General features: G+C 37.0%; 1 protein-coding gene across 2 annotated transcripts; it reads left to right on the top strand.

Moving 5' to 3' along the window:
- The first annotated feature begins 1,649 nt into the window (after positions 1–1,649).
- Positions 1,650–19,590, top strand: SLU7 (SLU7 homolog, splicing factor). 2 transcript variants are annotated; one of them, XM_014345142.4, is made up of 17 exons: positions 1,650–2,124; positions 4,765–4,996; positions 5,824–6,009; positions 6,654–6,807; positions 7,150–7,230; positions 7,509–7,673; positions 8,601–8,669; positions 12,508–12,555; positions 12,750–12,881; positions 13,146–13,243; positions 13,401–13,468; positions 13,599–13,738; positions 14,589–14,750; positions 16,089–16,193; positions 16,344–16,415; positions 16,669–16,785; positions 17,761–19,590. In XM_014345142.4, exons 3-17 carry the CDS (start codon positions 5,840–5,842, stop codon positions 17,938–17,940), a joined length of 1,761 nt encoding a protein of 586 aa, XP_014200628.1. In that variant the 5' UTR covers positions 1,650–2,124; positions 4,765–4,996; positions 5,824–5,839; the 3' UTR covers positions 17,941–19,590. The 2 variants fall into 2 exon arrangements, with proteins under 2 accessions (XP_014200628.1, XP_003808068.1); XM_003808020.4 differs by lacking the exon at positions 4,765–4,996 and having other exon boundaries at positions 1,651–2,124.
- The last annotated feature ends 40 nt before the right edge of the window (positions 19,591–19,630 follow it).

Genomic DNA, 19,630 nt, shown 5'->3' with positions numbered 1-19,630 from the left:
CTTGGCCAGGGAGCAAGAGAATATCAGAGAGATAATAAAGATATAAAAAAGGAATTCCAATTTCCCAGATATGAAAAGAAATTTTGCTTGAAAAAGTTGACCTTTTCCTGTTTCTATAGTAAAATGGAATACATTGAACAACTACAAGATGAAGATATAAATTCAAAAGATAAGGCTGACCTGTGTCATTCAAACTCCGCTTCCCACAGGTCACCATATATGCATTTTAACCTGCAGATCAGCTGAGAGAGAGGAGTTGATTCCATATTACTCTTTCACGAAAGGCTTGACGCTATACCTGACATAGACATGGTTCTCAATATATGCCAGTTCATCATCTCTTTTTCCCTGGCATTTCAGGACCAATATTGATTGAATGATTCATTCATTCACAAATATTTATTGAATACCTATTAAATGCTGGACATTATACTAGGTTATAAGAAAAGAGCCTAACTTAAGGTGAAGAAAAGAGGAAAGACAGAAAAATATGCATACCTTTATTGTCCCTTCACTGTTCTTTTTCCTTTATCCCCATCCCTTATTTCCTCCTGTATCTCCTAAATTTTACATCATCATATGATATTATCAGCACTCAAAGTGTTAATTTTTAAGACTAAATCTGCACAACACCTATAGCTTCCAAGTGGGGATTCTCTATCTACAGAGGTTTTGAGGTGCAAGGTTTATCTTAGGATGTCTTCTTTTTTTCACCAACAGAAAGCACTGTTTCTCCTAAGGTCATGCAGCAGCTGTAAACCATAACCACCCTCTCTGAATAACCACTGTTTTCTTACTAATGATGCCCTCAGACCAGCTTTGCTGTTCCTATTACTGGAAATACTCAATTACTAAACCACCCTCACTCATAACAGCACTTAGTCCCTAATCAGTTTCTCCCAATCCTTCTTTACAAACAGCAACCCATCCAGAACCAATCCCGGCTTTCCTAGACCTTCCTCAGAACCCTCCAGAGGGACCTCAAGTCTTAGAGAAGATTCAACTGTCTTGTCCTGCGCTTTCTGATTCCTCTTCGAGATGCGCTCTCCTGGTGGTTTTGGCTAATTAGGCCTTAACACTCCTAAGCAAATTTCAGGAATATTTTTAAGTGGAAAAAAACAAAGCCTGAGTGATTCATAGACTCTATTCACTTTCACGCTAGTCTCTGACACTGTTTCTTCATCTACTGCCCTGTAAAAGCAAAATTAATATTTATGTTCCTAAACTCCAGGTATTGCAAATTCTTAATACGAAAAAAATAGATTCTATTATGTTGGGCTATTTTATTGAGGCAGGAATGGTAGCTACTTTTACTTTTACATTCAAAAAGGATTCACGTTATGGGGGGGAGGGGGAGAACAACCAGAATAGAAAGCACAAAGAAAAAAAAATCACAAGAAATTCTACCACGAAAATTAGTTTATTTTCCAGTGTTTTATTTCACATGTATACTTTTAAAGAAGGGATGGGATAGCATAGATACTGTTTCTCCAAAATGGAAATTGTCGTATTTTTTTCTAATGATAACGTGCCTTATGTTCTCACAGCACCTGGTATTCTTTTCATAGCAACTTTTTACAGCTGCTAAATCTGAATACTTGTTTCGGTGTCTTTCGCACTCTGATGTAAATCTGAGGGAAGACACTGTTCACCAAATCCCCAGCATGTTACACAGCCTGGCTACTAATTAGTGCCAAGTTTAACTGCTTTTTTTTTTTTTTTAAGCTGATACGTCACCAACTTCCCCATTCATTTCATAGTCCCCTGGTGAGGCTTAAGCTCTTGTCTGTTCTGGTCTTTTTTTTTTTTTAACTTCCTAAAATTCTCCGATTCTAAAAGAAAGCTCCTAAATAGAAGCCAAAAAGAAGCTGCCCAACTTGAAACTCCCCACAAGCCGGGTAAATAGTGCGATAGGCACAGCTAGAGTTCTCGCGTTTCCCACGGCGCAGGAGGACTGGAGGCCCCCCTCCGCCCCCGGCCCCGCCAGGAAATTAGTGCGCATGTGCCGGTCATCCGGAAGTTACCGCAGTGGCCGCCGGAATTAGGCGAAAAGCCGGAAGTAAACATTACGAGATTGGCTTGGATTCTGTCGGATGGACTTGGGGCTAGCTGCGGCGGGACTGGGTAAGAAAATATTGTTAGAACTTGCGGGCGACGGGGAGTTGGGGAACCTGAGAAAATGAGTCGAAGGCTCCTAATTATTGGATACATCTTCACGGGGGTGATGAGCCCTCAGGTGTTGAGGGAGCGAGGACGGGGGACCGAAAAGGAAGCCACTGTCCTGAGACCCATTCATGGCACTCGTGCCCTGCCAGGCCAGGCCTGCGTCTTCAGGGAAACAGTCGGGATAACTATGAGAGTGTCGCCTTTGTGGCGGTGCCTCGAAGACCTTGAGCAATCCCCGGACTGCGAGCAGGGAAAGCTGCTTCCAGTACCCAAATTGACAGACTGTATTTCCTCGCCAGAAAAATTTACTTGAGCTTCAGTTTTTCCTGTTAAGTCGAGATGATCCGACTTCAGTGGGGTATCATGCGGGTATAAATGAAAACATCTATGTAAGTAAAGCGCTAAACAGTGTCTTACGTAAGCCCTCAGTAAGTGGGAGCTATTACTGTTTTTAGTTGGAGAAAATAGGTCCCTCCACAGCGACGGAAACTAGTGCGTACAACTTGGTGACTATAATACTTTATTCAGTTTTAGTTTTTAATATTTCAGGCCCAGAAGCCAATGTTCTGTGGACAAGTATAACATACTGGTTTAGAGAACTGACTTTGGAGTCAGAGTTGTGTTTGAAGTCCTTATTTCTTACTACAATGTGTTCTTGGCTGAGGATCTTACCTCTCAGAACCTGTTTCTTCACTGTAAAATGGTGTTCATCAGACCTATCTACTGGGCTTATTGTGAAGATTAGATGAGGTGATACACGGTAGGCTCGAGAAATGGTAGCTGTTTTAATAAAGATTAAATTTACCGTTCCTGTGCTTCACTTCGCAGTATATTTAGGCCATCAGTTTATATGTTACACAAATATATGTGGAGGTTTTCTATAGGTCAGACATAGAAGAGAACACCTTTGAGAAGCATCGTAGACCCCCAGGCATTGAGCACTTTCCACTGGGAAAGAGCTTGTGTAAAGGCCCAGTGTCTACAGGGAGCACGGTGTGTTAGAGGAACTACAAGAAGGTCTATGTAGTTAGTAGAGAAGGAAGCGGGAATAGTTGTAATGGTGAGGCTGGAAGGTAGGCAGGTGCCAGACCATGGTGGACCATGTAGGTGTGTTAAAAAGATGTCAGTTTTTAGAGTACGAATGATAAAATCCTTTGGAGCGTCATTTTTTTTTTTTTTTTTTTTTTTGAGACGTAGTCTAGCTCTGTCGCCCAGGCTGGAGTGCAGTGACGCAATATCAGCTCACTGCAATATCAGCCTCCTGGGTTCCGGTGATTCTCCTGTCTCAGCCTCCCGAGTAGCTAGGATTACAGGTGCACGCCACCACGCCCGGCTGATTTTTTGTTTAGTAGCGACGGGGTTTCGCCAGGTTGGGCAGGCTGGTCTCAAAGTCCTTACCTCAGGTGATCCGCCCGCCTCCGCCTCCCAAAGTGCTGGGATTTCAGGTGTGAACCATCGCACCCAGCTGTCACTATTCGTTATGATAGTTATTAGCCACTTGTGGTTATTGAGACTGGAAATGTGATTAGTTTAAATAAGTGTAAAACCCATATCAACTTTTAAAGACAGAGGTTTTTTTTTTCTAATTCAAATTTGCAATTATAATATGTTGGATATATTACATTAAATAAAATCTTGTAAAAGTAATTTTACCTGTTTATTTTTACTTTTTTAATATGACTACTGGAAAACATAAAATTACATATGGGGCTAGCATTGTATTTCTCTTAGATGGTGCTGTATTGAATTTTTGGACGGTACTGCATTGGAGGATTTTAAGCTTGGGCAGTAGGACATTGTATTAGTCTGTTTTCACATTGCCAATGAAGACATACCCCAGACCTGGCAATTTACTAAAGAAGTAAGTTTGTTGGACTTAACAGTTCCACGTGGCTGGGGAGGCCTCACAAACATGGTGAAAGGTACCTCTCACATGGCGGCAACAATAGAGAATGAGAGCCAAGCAAAACGGGTTTCCCTTTATCAAACCATGAGATCTCGTGAAACTTATTCATTACCAGGAGAACAGTATGGGAGAAACTGCCGCCATGATTCAGTGATCTCTCACCCGGTCTCTCCCACAACACTTGGGAATTACAGGAGTACAATTCAAGATGAGATTTGGCTGGGGACACAGAGCCAAACCATGTCAGACATGATATGATCAAATTTGTGTTTTGAAAAATTAACACTGCAATGTGGAGAATTGATTGGAGGGAATCAGAAGAGTCCAGTAAGTAGGAAAAAGTAATAACTTACACTAGGGTGGTAGCAGTAAGAATGGAAAGAAGTAGATGCATTTGAATGATACTCAAAAGGTGAAAATAACGGTTCTTAGTGATGAGATAGATGTAGGGATAAGCTGAAGCACTTAATGTAAAGGGACGGATGATGTTGTCTTTCATTAAGATAGGGAACAGTAGGAGATTAGATTTCAGAGGGAAGATCATGAGATTGAATTAAGACGTATTGAGTTTAAATGCCTCTGGCCTCTAAGTGGAGATGTCAAGTACGCAATTGGATATATGTATCTGAAGCTTAGATAAAAAGTCTTGAATAGAAAAATACATTGTTCCTTTATTACTTTTTATTTTATAGAAAAATAAGTTGGAGAGCCAGCAGTGTTGTATTGTGACCATTGAAGCCTTGGAAGTAAATGAGCTTATCCATTAGTGGGAGTTTAGAGTGGCTTAAAAGGTGCTGACTGAGCCTTGAGGAATCCAACATTAAATAACTGGGCAAAATTTGATGACAACAGAGGTACAAGAAAAACCAAGAGGGCCAGGCGCAGTGACTCACGCCTGTAATCCCAGCACTTTGGGAAGCCAAGGTGAGCAGATGGCCTGAGGTCAGGAGTTTGAGAGCAGCCTGGCCAGTGTGGTGAAATCCTGTCAGTACAAAAAATATGAAAAAATTAGCCGGGCATGGTGGCGGGCACCTGTAATCGAGCTACTCAGGAGACTGAGAATCGCTTGAATCTGGGAGGCAGAGGTTGCAGTGAGCTGAGATCGTGCCACTGCACTCCAGCCTGGGCAACAGAGCGAGACTCTGTCTCTAAAAAAAAAAGAAAAAGAAAAACCAAGAGAATGTAGTGTCAGGGAAGTCAAGACATAATGTATAAAAAGGGAAGGAACAGAGCTGAAAAATGTCCATTGGATTTAGCACAATGGTCCTTGATGACTTAATGATGTAACTCTTTTCCTTAGAATGGTAGGGAATGGAGGGCTAAGTTAGAGTGAGTGAGGATGAAAATAGAAGGTGAGGAAATGGAGGCAGTGAATATAGATAACTCTTGAGATGTTCATTCTTGAAGGGGTACAGAGATAGGACCCTCTTTTCTCTCATTAAGAGTTACTGTGTTAGAAAAGTTTGAGACACATACACAGAAAGAGGGATTAAGGATGTATATGAGAAAAGAGTCCTGTGAAATTTTAAATACACGTATGTGTCTCTCTCCATTTGTAAATTGGAGTTGAGAGAGAAACAGTGCTAACAGTATGTAGAGACCTTGAGGAGGGGGAAGAGACCCTTCCTTACACATAATATAGGAGAAAAAAAAACATATGAAACAGTATATATTATTAGGATGTATTTTTGGTAGTTTGAGTGAATTCATGAAGGCCTACTTTTTACTGTAAATTTAACTTCTTTTCCTAGAGGAGGCCAGATAACCATGTCAGCCACAGTTGTAGATGCAGTTAATGCTGCACCCCTGTCGGGGTCCAAAGAAATGAGTTTGGAAGAACCAAAGAAGATGACCAGAGAGGACTGGAGAAAGAAGAAGGAGCTAGAAGAACAGCGAAAATTGGGCAATGCTCCTGCAGAAGTTGATGAAGAAGGAAAGTAAGTACTTAATTTTTTGTATGATCCATTCATTCAGAATTCAAATTCATGTCTACTTAATTAATTTTTCATCCTTTGAGAGGAACCTCTCTTCATTTATGTCATTTTTGTTTTTTATTTTATCAAACTCATATGCATATGGTTTAATAATGAAATTATGTTGAAGGGCTTATAATGAATAGCAACAGTCCTTTTTTACCCTTCCCACCCCGGCCTGCTCTACAGAAGTGACTGCTGTTAAATCTTTCTATTTTGAGTTTTTCTGGTTGTTACCGTCACATCTCTAGATAATAATACCTACACAATTATTTTAATTAATTGACTATAGACATTATTTGAACCAAAACTTCTTGTGATAGAAGATTTAGATTACTAACACACATCTCTATTTTCCTTCCTCTCTTGTCCCCCTTCAGTTATATCACTATTCTTAGTTTCTTAGTTGGAAATATTTTCACTCTAAAATAAATTATTTCTTTATTTTTAATTATTCTTTATTATAGTATAGAGATAGCAACCTTGTTCTCTTCCCCCACCACTGCAATATTTCTGTTCTTAGATTTTGTATAAGCTACCTTTGTAATTGTAATACTGATTATTTTCCAATTTTATCCTTAAATTTTTTTTTTTTACTTTAATTACAGAGACATCAACCCCCATATTCCTCAGTATATTTCTTCAGTGCCATGGTATATTGATCCTTCAAAAAGACCTACTTTAAAACACCAGAGACCACAACCAGAAAAACAAAAGCAGTTCAGCTCATCTGGAGAATGGTACAAGAGGGGTGTAAAAGAGGTATGTAGGCAACCTGTATACATCTTCATGGATATGGAGAGTTTAAGAACTTAATGTAAGAATTTTTAATGCAATACTATTTAAAGTAGAAACAGATAATAAAACCCTTTATCTGGTATTGAAATTCACAGTGCATTACTATTTTATCTTTGTGTTTCTTATATAAATTTTACACTCCTGAACTCTTTAAAGTTTCACATTTATAAATGTGTGGAGACTCTAACTCATTTTCCTTTTAACAAAGAAATCATTTCACTAGACAAAATAGTAATGACAGTCAAAGTTATTTCTAAGTTACGTGGTTAAGACATTTTCTTTGTTTTTCTTTATATATATTTATAGAATTCCATAATTACTAAGTACCGCAAAGGAGCATGTGAAAATTGTGGGGCCATGACACACAAAAAGAAAGACTGCTTTGAGGTAAGTTCACCTTTGAAAATTTTGAAAACCGTTGTCAGAGTCTTTCTTTTTTCTTTGTCAGAGAGCTAACTTCTCTTTTACTGAAATCACCTATATTTAGGTACAAGTTAAATAAAAATTAGTTTCAGTGGAATTGGTTCAACACCAACAAAATTTTCTACTGTAAGACTAACTGAAAATTGAATAGATCGTAAAGTGCCCACTCTGTAAAAGTTGTATGAAGTTTTCCTTTGGGCCATAAGCACTTAGGAAAAGATTAAATCTTACTCTGTTTTTAGAGACCTAGGCGAGTTGGAGCCAAATTTACGGGTACTAATATAGCTCCAGATGAACATGTCCAGCCTCAACTGATGTTTGACTATGATGGGAAGAGGGATCGGTGGAATGGCTACAATCCAGAAGAACACATGAAAATTGTTGAAGAGTATGCCAAAGTTGATTTGGTGAGCAAAATTCCCTGCTTTCCTGGGGTTTTTAAAGAATCGTCCTTTTGCTGTATCTCTAGCAGCTCTACTTTTCAAATCTTGAAGCACTTTAAAAATGGTAGCATTTTTATAATAGTAGCGGTACTACTGTATAGGCTACCTTTATAATTGTAATATTGAGTAAAGGAAATAGTGTGCTAGCCATACTTGGCAGCAGTTTCTTCTTATTTGATTCTTATATTGTCCTTTACTCCCTGACTTAGGTAGCAAAAGATATTGGAAGCATGAAGACAGATTAGTGTCCAAAGCTTTTGGTTTTGTGAGGTTAGAAATGTATGGCCCCAAGCTATAGCTTGCCCATGAACCTATTTTATAGTTGCCTCCCATAGCATTTGGGAGTAGTAGAAAGGGAATGGATAATTTGTTTCAGAAAATTTTATTTTATTTTAACCCAACTTCAGTTTTTACTGTTATGATTTGACCTATTCACCCTTATTCCTTTGAAGTCATAGTCACACTGCCTTTTTTTTTTATTAGAGGTATTTTAAAATTATAAGATTTCATATAAAAATCTGGATTTCATCTTTTCTTGAATATTATAATATATGGTAACCCCACGCCTGCCTGGTAAGAGTCAGTCATCTAGAGTTCTGTGGCAACTGCTTGTTTTTGTCAGGGCTTGCTCCCTGCAATTTACTACTGATGCCATTTGGCTCAGTTTACATTAATGCCTGGTTCAAACACTGTGTAACTCCTGCTCTTTATAGAGTAATAGGTCTAGGGCTACAAGGAATCCCAAAGAGATAGGTTTGTTCAGTGACCTTTTCTGAAATAAATTAATTTAAAGTTATTCATTTTAAATATATAAAAATTTAGGTGGTGACTTGAATGTTGTAAGTAAAATTTAAATGTTTACTTTTTCTTTCTTTTTTTTTTTTTTTAAAGGCAAAACGAACATTGAAAGCCCAGAAACTCCAAGAGGAATTAGCCTCAGGAAAATTAGTGGAACAGGCTGTAAGTAATGAAAATGATCAATAAAAAGGTTTTATTTCTTTTAAACAAAGAAATGAAAATTGAAACAAGAATTCATTTTATAGCTCTTCAGTTAGGAAGAGAGAAATGCTATTGGGGGAAAAATAAAACTGATACTTTGTATACAGTTCATAGTAATATAAATTGATGCAGTCAGTTTGGGAACAATATTGCCACTATTTATATTTAGACACACACAAACATTTACTTTTTCAAGTTAAATTATTAGAGCTATCCATCCTAAAGAATTTTCTAGAGTTCAGAAAAATCATGATGTGTAAAGATAGTACAGCATTTTTCACAATAGTAAAGAAATTGAAATAGCTTAAATGTCCAGGAACAGGGAATTGGTTAAGTGCATCTGCATGGTGTAATGCTGTATAGTTCTTAAAATGGCATTTCTCAAGACTTCATTAACAACACTGGTTAACACTTGTATTTGAATAATACATGAAAAGATAGTATAATATTATCACACAGAAAAAAAGACCAGAACACTAGTTTTTATTTAATGTAGAATTTATGAATTTTTCTTTCTGTCCTCTTTCTTTAGTATTTTCTGCATTTTCCACAATGAATATGTATTAGTTATATAACTGGGCAAAATATTTTTTATATGAATGAAAGGTCTATTGCAGCCAGTTTTTTTTTCTTTTTTTAAAATCCTTGTCAATAGAGTAAATATATTATGCATATTAGAGTTGTCAAGTTTCTTTTTAACAAATCTAGGCACAAATAAATAGTAAACATTTATAGTTTTTTAGTTTAAATTTCTAAAAGGGACTCTAAACCATGTATAAGTAACAAAGCAAACAGAACTTGAAATAATTACCAAGTAAGCAGTTACCGAGTTACTAAGGTAACCTATCAGGCAAGTTAACATCGTAAGTTACCAGATAGGTGTTTAAAATCCATCTCTGCCCGAGCGCGATGGCTCACACCTGTAATCCCAGCACTTTGGGAGGCCGATACGGGTGGATCATCTGAGGTCAGGAGTTCGAGACTAGCCTGGCTAACATGGTGAAACCTCATCTTTACTAAAAATACAAAAATTAGCTGGGTGTGGTGGTGAGCACCTGTAGTCCCAGCTACTCGGGAGAATCGCTTGAACCCAGGAGGCAGAGGTTGCAGTGAGCCGAGATCGCGTCACTGTACTCTAGCTTGGATGACAGAGCGAGACTCTATCGCAATCAATCAGTCAATCAGTCAATGAATAACAAAATCCGTCTCTGCTCCATGAGACATACATGCTCTTAGAAAAGTGAATTTGCCAGCCGGGCGCTGTGGCTCACGCCTATAATCCGAGCACTTTGGGAGGCCAAGGCGGGTGGATCCCAAGGTCAGGAGATCGAGACCATCCTGGCTAACACGGTGAAACCCCGTCTCTACTAAAAAATACAAAAAATTAGCCAGTCGCGGTGGCGGGCGCCTGTAGTCCCAGCTACTCGGGAGGCTGAGGCAGGAGAATGGGTGAACCCAGGAGGCAGAGCTTGCGGTGAGCCGAGATCATGCCGCTGCACTCCAGCCTGGGCGACAGAGTGAGACTCCGTCTCAAAAAAAAAAAAAAAGTGAATTTGCCTCTCTGAGCTGCAGTTTAGTATGTCTGAAATAGAAATGATAACACCTACCCCCAGGAAGCTTATATACATATCACATAGTAAACACTGGGTAATTAGTAGCTATTATTGTTGTGATTATTTTTATTTATTACTAACTTTGGGAAAAGAAAAAGGGCCTGTTTCTTTTGTTCTAATGTATTCTCTGTTGTTTGTTGTAAACGTAGTGTAATTTATTTCCCCAGTAAGGATACTTAATGTATGTAAGGGGCTAATGATTTTTGCCCACTCGGATGCTTGGATTATTTTTTTTTTTTATACTTTAAGTTTTAGGGTACATGTGCACAACGTGCAGGTTTGTTACGTATGTATACATGTGCCATGTTGGTGTGCTGCACCCATGAACTCGTCATTTAGCATTAGGTATATCTCCTAATGCTGTCCCTCCCCGCTCCCAGGATGCTTGGATATTAAGATGAACCACATACAGTAGATTTAGAGACTTAGCTGTCACTATAGAAATGTATGTAAATGTCTTTGGTGAACTAGCAAATAGTGGGAACTCAAAAAAATTATTTTTTACAAAATATTTATATTTCTCATTTTGAAAGTAACACATATTAAGTGGAAAAAAATTAGAACATAATATAAAAAAGAAAATATCCCTGTGTTAATTGTGAACATTTTGAAGTGGGCCTTTCCAGGTCTCTCTTGTCCACATATACCTGTTCATGTGTGCTAGAATACAAAATGTTTCTTACATGAATCCATCTTTATATATTCATTTATTACCTTCTTTTTTAATTTAACAACATAGAGTACAGTGGGAACATGTTTTCTGTCTATATTTATAGACCTATAGCATCATTTATTTTTGTATGAATTCACATGGCTCAAAAATTAAAACAATTTAAGAAGATGCACAGCGAAGTCTCTCCACCCCTGTTTCTATCCACCCTAACACTAAACTTCCCCTCACCCCAACTCTTTTGTGTATGTGTGTGGCTCCTTTCAGACTGTCTTGAATAAATACAAATACAAATATATACCCTTATCCTACCTGTCTCTCCCCTCCCTTTTTTTTAATCCAAAAAGTTAGGAAACGATACATACTTTTCTGCCCCTTGGATAGAATCACTTTTAATGGCCGTTCAGTGTTCCATGGAGTGCAATACATTATATAACCAGTGATCTATTAATTTGATTTTTTCCCAATGTTTTGAAAAAACATTGCACATATACAACACTGCACATCACATTCTTATACATCTTTATATAATTGACATGATACTAGGATAACCTTCTAGAAGTGTATTTCAGTGAGTTTGTATTTCTAAAATTTTTATGACATATCACTTAGCCATCATTCAGAAAAGCTATGCAGATTTATGCTTCCATCTATATAGTATATATACATACACGTGTTTCTGCATCTCCTCACTAATGCTATAATGTATTCTTTTTTTTTTTAAGTATTTTTAATCTTTGAAGCCTTTATGAAGGGACATGATGAAATACTGACCACGTTAGTGTAGGCATTCTGTGGAGTTAGAAAGTATTCTGACCAATTGCTAGCGAAGAAAAGTGTATCCTTGTGACAAGGAGTTTGGCCTCTCCTTAAATTACAATACTGTGTCACTTGTAGATTTTTTTCATTGCCCAAACTTCACTTTGGCTGTGAAGACATGAACCTAGTAATATTTTCTTTTTGGACTTACTAGGAAACTAGTAACGTTTAATGAATACAGTATGTCTGAAGACTAACACATTTAGAAATTAATATTTATTGGATACTTTGGTCATCTTAATCTTTCTGTTACCATTTTGTGGTTATAATCTTAATTAAAATTCTCTTGAAATTTGCTGGCTTTATAGACAGTGTAATAAAATTATTTACAATGGCACTCTTGTATTCAGAATTTTTGCGCTCATTACAACTGAGAAGTGTGAGAGTTTGTTCAGTTAGAATTAAGTTTTATTATCTTAGTAATACTTATTATTTATAATAAGTTACATATATATTTTATTATATAATAAATATTTATTATATAATATATATAATAAAATATTATATTTTATTATATATAATATATAATAAGATATTATATTTTATTATATATAATATATAATAAAATATTATATTTTATTATATAATATATAATATTATTTATAATAAGATAATAATACTTTATTATCTTAATAATAAAGTTAATTGGATTAAGTGGAATGAAATTATGAATGATTTTTCTTCTTTCATGATGCAGAATTCTCCAAAACACCAGTGGGGAGAAGAGGAACCAAATTCTCAGACGGTAATACATATTTGCTGTCTCTGAGTATATGTTAAATTTTTAAATTTCTGATGGCTAATAATAAATAACACTAATAATAGCTTTTAAAGAACACAAGTAAATAAGGGTTTGGTTAAAGGGAAAGGGAAAAAAAAAAGAACTGCATGCTGCTTTCTTTTCTTCTTACTTTTTTTTCCTTCCTCTCCCTCTTTTAGGAAAAAGATCATAATAGTGAAGATGAGGATGAAGATAAATATGCAGATGATATTGACATGCCTGGACAGAATTTTGACTCCAAGAGACGAATTACTGTCCGGAATCTCAGGATTCGAGAAGATATTGCAAAAGTAAGTCTTGTCAGCTTAACATACATATTTGAAAAATACTTGTCTTCCCAGCATAAATTTTATCGACTCTGGGTAGCATATGGATAATATAGTCAGAGTCATTCTGAGATAAGGTTTCATTCTGTTTTTTCTCTTCACCTGTACCCCAGAAATGTATACACACATTTATTTAATTGATCATGTTTAACTTCTCCAACTAGTCTGCTGAAATCTTTTTGCTGTGAGTAAACATTAATTTATTCTTTAAATATTTTTTTCTTCTAGTATTTGAGGAATTTAGATCCAAATTCTGCCTACTATGATCCAAAAACTAGAGCAATGAGAGAGAATCCTTATGCCAATGCAGGAAAGAATCCAGATGAGTAAGTATCAAGTTAAATGTACAGATTTCAAGATGAGGGAAAGTTAATTGTTTTCTGACCTGACCATAGATGGTGTTCATTTTAATTCAGATTCAGTTTTACGAATTAATTTTCCTTAAATCAGTCTCTGAAACATTTTCTTTATTTGTATTTACAGAGTGAGTTATGCTGGAGATAACTTTGTTAGGTACACAGGAGATACCATTTCAATGGCTCAGACACAGTGTAAGTGTTTCCTCTATGTCAAGGCATTTTATATCAGCTCATAAGACGTTTGGGATTGTTTAAAGCTTGTTTTCAAGAAGCATACAGTAATGCAGCTGCCAACTCACTAAGATGTTTTGAATTACTCTAGTGTTTGCATGGGAAGCCTATGACAAGGGATCTGAAGTGCATCTACAGGCAGATCCTACAAAGCTAGAGCTGTTGTATAAGTCCTTCAAAGTCAAAAAAGAAGATTTCAAAGAACAGCAGAAAGAAAGCATCCTGGAAAAGGTAATTTTGACCAAAATGCTAAAGAAGAACTTCTGTTAAAGAGAAGTTACTAGTTAACAAGCGTTAGTTTTACATTTGGAAAATAATGCAAAGAGAGCCCTCTTAATCCATGAAGAATAGTCCTTTTCTTCCTTTCTCTTAGTCAGATGGTATACAATTTTGTATGAGCTTTTGCAGCAAAACAAGCTACCTCAAATCTTAATCGCTGAAAATAAACACTTATTGTTTCTCACAGTTGGCCAAGTCTCCTGGTCTGGGCTTGCTCAGCTGAGGTTAGATGATGAACTAAGATGCCCTCACTCTTGTGTTTAGCAGTTAACAGGCTAATTGTCCTAAGGGGACCTCTTCTGGGACAGCTCATCTCCACCCCATGTGGTCTTGCATCCTCTAGTAGGGTAGCGCAGCTTTTTAAAATGGCATTCTCAGAGTTCTAGAGAGTGGCAGCAAAAAGTGTGCTGTGGTACATAAGTGCCTTTGCTTGCATCACATTTGCCAACTTCCATTGGGCAAAGCAAATAACATGGCCAGGCCCAGATTCAAGGGATAGAGAAAGACTTCGTCTCTTGATGGGAAGAAAAGCAAAGCCCTGTGGCAAAAGGGCATGTATACAAAGAAAAGAGGAATTTATGGCCATCTTGTAACTTACTGTACTCAACAGATGAATAGCAAGTGAGACATCTTCTATTTGCCTCAGAAAAAATTTGTGGCTTTTTTTTTCCTACTGTGCTTTCTATAACAAAACACAGTAAAGAATGTTCCCTTTCTTTCTGATTAGAAATAAATGTTTTCTGGAAATTTAAATGCAAATCAGGTTGTAAAATGTATTGAATAATGTCCAATGTCCTTTTAGTATGGTGGCCAAGAACATTTGGATGCCCCTCCAGCTGAATTGCTTTTAGCCCAGACTGAAGACTATGTGGAGTACTCAAGACATGGGACAGTCATCAAAGGACAGGAGCGGGCTGTTGCCTGCTCTAAGTATGAGGAGGATGTGAAGATCCACAATCACACAGTATGTGCTAAACTGGAACAATTTTGTGTCCTTGTTGGTTTTGCTCTGTATTGCATTTTTCCACTACAACTTTATTAGCTAACCATTTGTATGCTCTATGCTTTAAAAAAAAAATTTTTTTAACTCTGTTTCATGGAATTTTTTCAAAAATAGAAAAATTTTGAAGGAATACTATGTTCATTTATATACCCATCAGCTAAATTCTGAAATTTTTAACATATTGCCTTATATGCTTTGTCTAGTTGTATATGCGCATATGCACAGTTTTACATATATATGTAAAATACACATATATACACACATATAGTTTATGTATACATTTATTTGACTGAAACATTTGGAAATTATGTATATCATGACATTTTATCCATAAACGCTATATCACATATCTCCTTAAAATGAGGATTTTCTTCTATATAACCATATCGACATTATTGCACTTTAGAAAATTAACATTAATTCTATATCACCTAATATCTAGTCATTAATCACATTTTCCAAAATATACAGAAAAATGCCTTTAACACCTATTTTTTGTTTTAGTCAGAATTCGTTTCAAATTTCTTTTGATCATTATGCGGTTATTATGTCTCTTTTCTAGAGTGTATCTCTTCATTTTCATGACGGTGACCATTTAACAGATTAGGCCAATTAGTTTGTAAATTGTCTCATATTCTGTATTGACTGGTTCCTAGTAGTGTTATATAATTTGTTTCTCTATCCCTGTATGTTTTATAAATAGGAATTCAGGTCTAACGGCTTGATTGGATATAAGTTAAATATTTTGACAAGAATATTTAATAAGTAATGTAGTATATTCGTATTGCATTGTAAACATCATAAAGCATATATTGTCCTTTGCTGTTCTCTTGAAGTAACCAAACTACAATTGTCTCTCTTAGTTGAGGGTCAAAAACCTAACTCCCTATAGGAGCCAGACCAGTGATCGTACATGAGTGAAGTGAGCCAGGCAAATTGTACAAACTGGAGAACACAAGCCCTATCTAATGGGGCATCCACTGTTCAGCAACAGCTGATTATTGCCAAGTGGTTATATAGGCCCAGAATTTCCCACTCCTACGTTTTTCAAGAGAAGTCAGATATCCTAAATTTTTTAATAGGCTTTTGGGAATAGAATTTAAGAGTTTTGTAACTACAGGTCCTGCTTCTCACACTTCAGGTCAAACTACCTTCTCCCTGTTAGCCAGCCTTGAATCCCCATAATTTTTCTCCCAAATTACCTTTAATGGGCTGTATTATTTTATACTCCTATCAACAGTATACAGAAGTTTCTAATTTCAGCTTCCTTTTTAAGCTTTTTAATTTCTCTCTCTGCAGCATATCTGGGGATCGTACTGGAAAGAAGGCCGATGGGGATACAAATGCTGTCACTCTTTTTTCAAGTATTCCTATTGTACTGGAGAAGCTGGGAAGGAGATTGTTGTAAGTAATTGTCTTTGGTTCTTAAAGGTATAAAACAACCGAAGCTCCTAAGTCAAACTAAAACATGCTGTCTCATGTTTCAAATTTTAACTTGTTCTTAGATGATTAGTAACTATGACACTCAACTCAAATTACATGTATTTCCCACAGAACTCTGAGGAGTGTATTATAAATGAGATAACTGGGGAAGAATCTGTGAAAAAACCTCAAACCCTCATGGAGGTAAGTTGATAATCATTTGTCCTGAATTTTTAAGTCCTGGAGGGAGGGCTTTAAAACCTGCACCTGAGTTATTTTTTTTTCTTTTGAAACAGAATCTCATTCTGTCGCCCAGGCTCGAGCGCAGTGCACGGTCTGGGCCCACTGCAACTTCCGCCTCCTGGGTTCAAGTGATTCTTGTGCCTCAGCCGCCCAAGTAGTGCACCTGAGCTTTGTTTTCACATTAATAACACTGCATTTCAATCCGCCCTTTCAGCTGCATCAAGAAAAACTGAAAGAGGAAAAGAAGAAGAAGAAAAAGAAAAAGAAGAAGCATCGAAAGAGCAGTTCAGATAGTGATGATGAAGAAAAGAAGCATGAAAAATTGAAAAAGGTAATTTGTGAAGTCTAAATAGTAAAAGTGACAAGTAACAGTATTCTTTGTTTTTTGGGTTGTTTTTATTTTTTTGAGACAGGGTCTTGCTCTGTTGCCCAGGCTGGAGTGCAGTGGCGCGACCTCAGCTCACTGCAACCTCCACCTCATAGGCTCAAGCAATTCTTCTGCCTCAGTGTCCCAAGTAGCCGGTATTACAGGCACATGCCCCCATGTGCAGCTAATTTCTGTATTTTTTTATAGAGCCAGGATTTCACCATGTTGCCCAGTCTGGTCTCAAACTTCTGAGCTCAGGTGAACTGCCCACCTCATCCTCCCAAAGTGCTGGGATTGCAGGCATGAGCCACCGTTCTCGCCAGTATTATTTGTAAAGGCCTTTATTTGTAATGGCCTGTGATCTAGTCCTGTCTCCAAATGCATTTTTACAATGATGAAACAAGCCTAGAGTCTGAGTGATTTGCTCAAGTTATATTAATGGAGATATTGTGAGGTGTAGGTATTGCCTTCTTCTTGGAGTATTTAGTAATTATGACTAATGGACAGAAGAAATGTGCATTCTAAAGCATTTTAGAGTTATTGGCATGTTGACCAGAAAGAATTGCCTTCTAGCTCCATAATTTGTAAGTTTTGGCAAGTCCTTGAGAAAAGTCAGAATTGTAGTCTCTACCAGAAGCATCATTTGTGAGCTTGTATAAGTAAAATGAACCTCATTTAATTTTTGTTATTAAATAAAATTTCTTCAACATTGATTTAAAATGTTATAGAATGTTTTGTGCTGTATAAAAATATCATATAAGCCAAATAGTGATTAGTTGTAGCTTGACAGTAGAAGGGCTGACTCCAAAGCTCTTTCAGGCAATCTGCGTTTTTGATAGAGCAGTTCATATTCAGTGGGGTCTGTTGGTACTCTGCCACTTTTGAAGAAAAGACATCTGATGTAGAGCTGTGATACACATTTTATTCCTCTCACTATAGGCACTGAATGCAGAGGAGGCCCGCCTTCTTCATGTCAAGGAGACCATGCAGATTGATGAGAGGAAGCGGCCTTACAATAGCATGTATGAAACTCGAGAACCTACTGAAGAGGAAATGGAGGCATATAGAATGAAACGTCAGAGGCCAGATGACCCCATGGCCTCTTTCCTTGGACAGTAGTAACTAGTCAGAAGACCATCCAAGATAGATGCAGCTGATACATTCTTTTCAGCTTCTTATTGATGATTGTAGATAGAAAAATCCTTGTTTATTCTTCTTGCTGCCTGGCTTTAATAAATATTTCAGATGCCTCACAGTAAGTTCACTCCTTTCCATACTGAGGAAACAAGAAAAGAAGAAGAGGCACATGACGTGTGCTTTTGGGAATAGAATTTAAAATTGGATTAAGATTGTATTTCCAGTTTTTTTTATTTATTTATTTTTTTTTTGAGACGGAGTCTTGCTCTGTCACCCAGGCTGGAGTGCGGTGGCGCGATCTCGGCTCACTGCAAGCTCCACCTCCCAGGTTCACGCCATTCTCCTGCCTCAGCCTCCCTAGTAGTTGGGACTACAGGTGCCCGCCACCATGCCCAGCTAATTTTTTGTATTTTTAGTAGAGACGGGGTTTCATCGTGTTAGCCAGGATGGTCTCGATCTCCTGACCTCGTGATCCACCCGCCTCAGCCTCCCAAAGTGCTGAGATTACAGGCGTGAGCCACCGCGCCTGGCCTATTTCCAGTTTTATGTGAGTCGTGTAAAAAAGCCTTGGCTCTCTACCTATTAAGAATGTCTCTTTCTCTACATTTATTAAGCTTCAAACTTTATTGCTTCGATTTTTGTGGCCCTATATTTAGTATTAGCACACCTTTGTTTTGAGAAAAAAACAGGGCTTTGTTTTTTTAAATAATTACTAGCAACTCTGTGACTACATTTATTTTTATTTTTTATTTTTTTTAGAGACAGGATCTTGCTATGTTGCCCAGGCTAGAGAGCAGTGGCTTTTCACAGACACAGTCATAATGCCCTGCAGTCTTGGGCTCAAGCGATTCTCTCTTCCTTGGCCTCTGGAGTAGACTAAATGTGTTAGTCTTTGAATGGAAAACAACTATTTTCTTATCATTGGGTCAATATTGACTGATCAGTAGTAGGTCTTTTACCATTCTGGACATAAGTCTAGGTGTAGAAATCCTTTCCTTTATCATAGAGGATATGGTTTACGTTACCGTTTGTTTTCATTGTGATTGCCCCTATGTAACAATAATGAATATTAGATTTTTTAAATTGTAGAATATCCTAATATTTATAGCCAGCAGCTGTTACTTTGTTTGTAAAATTTGCAAAAAAACAAAACCTGAAGTTGGTTTATTGAAAGAATTATAAGGATAGCTCGTAGGGATATTAATAATAGATTGCCATGATCCTGAAGCCTCTTCTCAGAACACTGTGAAGATAATACTGACAGAGTGGAATCAGTGAAAACAGCCTAACAAAACCTCTGACATCAGTATATCAACTTTTAACAGCCCACTGGCTTTTCTAAACTACCAAAAACCACCTGTAGGATACTGCATTAAGTCAGCATCTCCGAAACAGTGGTGTGAGTAACTGAGTCAAATTGTCAAGTACTTTGGATATACATAGTGTCTAGCTTTAGATTGGTATGAAATTAAACAGCAATGCAAACAGATTTAATTCCTATTTACTTTAAGAATGAAAAACAATGTTCATTTTCCTACCCAAACAGGGTGGTTCAACATAAAGGCTGATGTTGTGTCTGTTTTGTATTTTATCTTTTGTTAAAGATACATAAATGACAATACTTAACTGTGAGTGGTTTGTAGCATTATTTCTAATATTTGGCAGAAAAGTT

The sequence above is a fragment of the Pan paniscus genome, chromosome 4, assembly GCF_029289425.2.
Source record: "Pan paniscus chromosome 4, NHGRI_mPanPan1-v2.0_pri, whole genome shotgun sequence".
Taxonomy (NCBI): Eukaryota; Metazoa; Chordata; class Mammalia; order Primates; family Hominidae; genus Pan; species Pan paniscus.
Note: the sequence above shows the minus strand (reverse complement) of the source record. Positions and strands in the feature narration are given on the sequence as shown.